At 55.1% G+C, this 5,294-nt stretch overlaps 1 protein-coding gene and 1 long non-coding RNA gene across 5 annotated transcripts in view; one reads left to right on the top strand and one right to left on the bottom strand.

Annotated features, from left to right (window-relative positions):
- The window catches only part of LOC110292728, a 14,913-nt gene extending 13,137 nt beyond the window's left edge, over positions 1–1,776 (bottom strand). Inside the window, exon 1 of the long non-coding RNA XR_002377741.1 lies at positions 1,748–1,776. This is a non-coding gene — a long non-coding RNA (uncharacterized LOC110292728). The remainder of the gene's footprint in view (positions 1–1,747) is intronic.
- Positions 1,777–1,904: 128 nt separating this feature from the next.
- The window catches only part of LOC110292770 (chloride channel protein ClC-Ka), a 13,989-nt gene continuing 10,599 nt past the window's right edge, over positions 1,905–5,294 (top strand). Inside the window, exons 1-5 of one of the 4 annotated variants that reach the window (XM_021160327.2) lie at positions 1,905–1,976; positions 2,483–2,675; positions 3,273–3,401; positions 3,987–4,115; positions 4,894–5,033. In XM_021160327.2, coding sequence (XP_021015986.1) covers positions 2,576–2,675; positions 3,273–3,401; positions 3,987–4,115; positions 4,894–5,033 — 498 coding nt within the window. In that variant the 5' untranslated portion in view covers positions 1,905–1,976; positions 2,483–2,575. Of the gene's footprint in view, positions 1,977–2,482; positions 2,676–3,248; positions 3,402–3,986; positions 4,116–4,893; positions 5,034–5,294 lie in introns of all 4 variants that reach the window. The other 3 variants (XM_029475843.1, XM_021160328.2, XM_029475844.1) reach the window with 3 other exon arrangements.

Here is a 5,294-nt window from a genome sequence, read left to right as displayed (position 1 = left end):
AAAAACCCCTAGCTTCCAAGCCTCGTGGTCGAATCCACTGTCTCCTGTGTGAGATACGTTTCGACCCGGAGCTCCGCCATTAAAATACCTCGTGTTGTTACATCAAGGTGTTGTGTTCTATTCGTGATTCTTGGGTGCACGCTGAATCGGGAGTTGGGTGGGGGTTTCCCCACTAGGTTCTTTCAGTACCTAAGGCACTGGGCACGTTTGCATGTGCCTGCACTCCCGGCTACGAAAGAGGCTGACACGGAAGGACTACTTCAGCCCAAGAGTGCAAGTCCAGACAGGTCTGCGCCTGCCCGGGCTCCTCCGTGCCAGGCATCTGTCCCAACCCCCACTTTTTGTTCACGGATTCCTGAAGCTGCTTCTGCACCTTTTGGACCCCATGGAGCCTTCATTTATGACCTCACTTTCCACAGGCTCCTCCCACCCTCCCATCACGCTCAGCAAAGCTCCTGGCCTGGCCTGAGGACACCCCTGAGTGGACACCCATCCTCTTTCGATGCAATGTCAGTGTGACCTAGGGGACATACCTCGCAGTGCTGTAGGCTTTATGTATTTGTCTACTTTTAAATGACATCTATTTATTTGTGTGTGTATGTGTGCATGTGTGCATGTATACCTGGGCACAGATGCTAGCGGGCAGCCCAGAGGAGTCAGCTCTTTCTTTACGTGTTGAGTTATCTTGCTGGCCCAAGCAATTTATATTATTAATTTTTAAATTTGTATATTTTATGTGTATGAATAGATCCTCTGAACCTGGATGTACAGGAGGTCGGAACCACCCGACAGGGACCCATGTGTGTGTGGAGGGGCAGAGAACACAGAGAACAGGAAAGGCAGTCGGACCTGGAGCTATGCTTACAGGTGGTTGTAAGAACTAAATTTTGGGTCTTCTGCAAGAGCAACAAAGACTCCCTACCCACTGAGGCACTCCCCAGCCTCCCTGCCCCGACCCTGCAATTTTTTTTTAAACTCCTTCTATTGGTGGGCACAGTGCCCGCGCCTGCAATCCCAGCGGCTTAGGAAGCAAGGCAGGAGAATTTGGAGTTTGAGGCCAGACTGGGTTACATAGTGAGACCCTGTCTCAAAAGCTAAAGGTTGGCAGTGGAGCTAAGCCAGAGAGAGTCCTTACCTAGTGGCATAAGGCCTCACATTCTCCCGTCAACTCCCATGGTCTCTCACTAACCCCTTAAAAAGATATAATAAACAACAACAACAACAACAACTTCTTAGCTTACTCTTAAGTCTTTCTCTTGAGATAGCCTCGTGAATATTGTTCAGTTTGATCTGCAGCTCTGGGCTTCAAGCAGTGTTCCTACCTCAGCCTCCCGAATAGGACACATCACGGGTGCAATTTCAATGTGCCAGGTGACGTCTGTGACCTTGGACAGGAAGCCCCACAGTTCTACAATGTCATTTCTCTCCAGCAGGGCAACTGGCCATCTTTCTGGGTTTTGGAAGCTCTGAGCTGTTTTGGGAAGTGCCTAGCTCCTAAGGACGGGCATAGAGAGAGACTCCCCTCCTCGTGCCCCCACACCTCCATGGGCGGCCTCTTCTGCACTCTACACCTCTTTGCAATGCCCAGCTAAGAAACCCGAGGCTCATTTACAGCAGAGTAGACACTGTCACTGTCCTGCGTGTTCCTCAGCTCCTGCTCCCAGGAACCCCAGAGTCCTAGCAACACAGATGGGGGAACCCTCTGCTCAGCTGTCACATGCGAGATACCCCTGTACCCCTTCCTCACCTCTCAGAGGCTGTGTCCTTCGTGGTCTGTTGGCTGGGGTAGTTCTGGTTGGTTTGTCTGGAACATTCTCAGTGGTCACGGTAAACTCGAGCCTGGGAGGGGGAGGGGAGGGTGTTGATTGGTGGAATGCACACCTGTCCGGGTGCACAGCTGCTGCTCCTGCCGTGAACAAAGAGGCTGTGTTAGAGAAGCACCAGCCAGGCAGGACCTCTACAGCGTGGACCGGGAGGTAAGGAGCTGGGCCAGGCACTGACTTGAACTTGGGTGGGGCCTGCCAGGATCAGGGCAGGCAGGGAGGGTGCGGATAGAAGCAGCTCATCACCCCTCAAGGACCTCTTTCTGGGTCTTGAGGCTTCCTGCTTTCTGTGGAACTGAGCCGAGGAACGCAGGGTACTGAGGGATGGGTATGGGGCATTAGAACTGTCCATGGGGACCAAGAAACAGGGTCATCCCTAAGCAAAATGAGTGCTCCAAGCAGCCTAGAGTCCCAGGAGGGTGCAGCAGGGAGCCCCAGCACGGAAGAACTTCTGAAAGGGATTAAGATCCTACCCTCATCCCACCTGCTTTCATGCGGATGGGATTTAGACGTTCCACTCCACCCATGCAGTGTAACAGGCACCTCCTGGGTATCAGAGCCTTTGTAGAGAGAGCCCACAGTGACTGGTAAACCCTCCAGATAATGCCCTACACGCCAGCAACCCACACCCACCAAACAGCATAAGCTTTTCCCTTCAGTTGGGAAGGCAGAGGATTGGAAGAACCCAGAAGCGGGACACAGTCACAGAGTGGCTGTCACCAAGCAGCTGTCGACCTGTTATCCTAGGACGGATGGAAGAGCTGGTGGGGCTGCGTGAGGGCTCCTCCGGGAAGCCGGTGACCCTGCAAGAGCTATGGGGTCCGTGTCCACGCATCCGCCGAGGCATCAGAGGTGAGAGCTGGGTGCCCTCCCCTCCCCTCCTCCTCCCCCACGAAGTCCCCTTAGGACATCAGTGAGCCTAGACCCAAGACCACTCTGTTCACGTCTGTCTGCCTCCATAGAACCCGACCTCATTGTTGGCAGAGAAAGCAGGGACCCCAGAAAGTGGCAGAGCACAGGCCCAAGTGTTGATGCCTACAGCCAGAGAGGGCCAGCTTCTAGGCTGGGCTGGCAGCCAGTGGCTAAGGGGATAGCTGGGGGCCTGAAGCGCAGATGGCCTGTAGGCCCTGGGGGTGACAGGGTCCTATGCTTCCCTTCCTGGTTGTTAAGCCTCCGACTCTAACGAGATTTCATTAAGTACCAGCCCCCCTCATCCTCCTCCTCTGTCACCTTGACCAACATTCTGTAAGGCTCCAGTGTGACCTGAAGTGGAGGGACACCTACCTGGAACCCACTTCACTTTCTACACATCCCACTCAGCCTCTTCCATGAGCCAGAGTCCCTCCTCATCACCCCAGACTCCAGCTCTAGGCCCCCCTAACTCTCTGTGGCTACCCAGAGCCTGAGCAGATCCCGGGGAAACAGCTGTGACCCCAGTGTCCTGTCCAGGGGGCCTAGAGTGGCTGAAAGAGCGACTGTTCCGTGCGCGTGAGGACTGGTACTTCCTGGTGGCTCTTGGGGTGCTCATGGCTCTGATCAGCTATGCCATGAACTTTGCTATCGGGCGTGTGGTCAGAGGTAAGGCCTCCCCGGCACGCACAAGGCTCAGGGCGATGGGATTCCTGTACACGCTTGGGATATCAGCTGGATCGCTGGGGGCAGTGGGGTGGGCAGGGCTGTGGGGAGCCAAGCCTGGGGTTGGTGATGGCTTCGTATCTCACTAGCTTTGTGACTCTGGCAAAGTTCCTTCTCCTTTCTGGGCCTCAGTCATCCAATCTGCACAATGGGAGAGATCCTGCATGCCTCTGGGAGGCTTTATTTATGACTACTGTCCATGCCTGTCTTTCTCCTCTCCATCCATGCTGCTACTTAGTGAACACTCACTTTCTCTGGACAGCCGGCTGCCTCACTAGGTCTCCCTTTGGGTCTTTCAGGGGCCCAGGGTTGGGGAATTTGGGGAGGTACCATCACTGGCTACTGCACAGATGGGAAACTGAGGCTCAATCAAGTCACTGAGCTAAGTCCCAGAAGTACAAAGCTAGGAACCTGGTCACCGTCCTCTCGGTGGGTGGCCTGGCCCTTTTCTGGTCTATAATTGGGCACCATAGTGTCTGCCCCCTGGGCTGAGGCTCTGGGTGGCTCCTGACTGCTGGTCATCTCCAGCACACAAGTGGCTGTACAGGGAAGTTGGGGACGGCCACCTACTCCGGTACCTCTCCTGGACCGTGTACCCCGTAGCTCTTCTGTCCTTCTCCTCCGGCTTCTCACAGAGCATTACGCCCTTCTCTGGAGGTGAGTCATGGTCACCTGGTCCCTGGTCAACCTGCCTTGTCCTGCACTCCCCATGGGTCCAAATCTTTCCACATCCCATGGGGGCTTCTCACGAGGGTGGCAGGGAAGAGTGACATGAGTAGGGAACCAGGCTTGGAAGAGACAAGCCATGTACCCAAAGTCACACAGGGAGAGGGACAGCAGGGGACTTCCCCAGCCTCCTCTGGGCTAGTAAAAACAATTGGGGGCTGATTACCTGCAGGAGCACAGCTCAAAATGTCAGGCAGGGCTGGGCTGAGGGAAGCAGTGGCTCCCAGGCCCAAGAGTAGCCTTTAGCCTCAGCCCAGGAAGATCTCCCAGGTATCTCAGGTGGTGGCCCGATAACCCCTGGGTTCCCACCCTGCTGCTGCCACCTTTGAGCCCCCCCCCGACCCCCAGACCCCCAGATCTCTCTCCTAACAGCTGAAGTTATGGAATCTTCCTCTCAGGGTGGTGAGGTCAGGGGGTGGTGCCAGAGAGTGCAACGTGCTTTCATCTGTACTGGGCATACTCACTTGGAATTGCAGTTCTTGGGAAGTAGAAGCAGGGGACTGGCTGCCAGTTCCAGTCTGGGCCCGCACAGTGAGGAGAGAGAGAGAGAGAGAGAGAGAGAGAGAGAGAGAGAGAGAGAGAGAGAGAAAAGAACCATACTGGAGATGTGCCTGACTTTCTCTGATCTTGCTAAGCAGGGTGGAACTGGAGAAGGGGTGCATTGGGGGGAGAATGGGAGAGTGTATACACTGCCTTTCCCTTGCCCCAGGGTCTGGACTCCCAGAGCTGAAGACCATGCTGTCCGGAGTGGTCCTGGAGAACTACCTAGACATCAAGAACTTCGGGGCCAAGGTGGTGGGCCTCTCCTGCACCCTGGCAACAGGCAGCACCATCTTCCTAGGCAAAGTGGTATGAACAAGGCAGGCCCACCGGACTTCCTCCCTGTGTCCGAATGCTTATGGAAGCACAGCTAAGTCGCCAAGTGTGACAAGATGCATCTCAGGAGAGCCCTGGTGTTTGGGGTTGGCCTAAGACAAGGATGTAAATGACATTGACTTTGTTGTCTTTGGGCCAGGCTTGTGGCACTCTTTACCCTGGGCCTTAGGGTGGAAGAGGAGGAGGAGGGAGAGGAGGAAGAGGAGGGAGAGGAGGAAGGAGGGAGGAAGAGGA

Source organism: Mus caroli, chromosome 4, assembly GCF_900094665.2.
Source record: "Mus caroli chromosome 4, CAROLI_EIJ_v1.1, whole genome shotgun sequence".
NCBI classification, from domain to species: Eukaryota; Metazoa; Chordata; class Mammalia; order Rodentia; family Muridae; genus Mus; species Mus caroli.
This window is presented reverse-complemented; position numbering and strand designations above follow the sequence as displayed.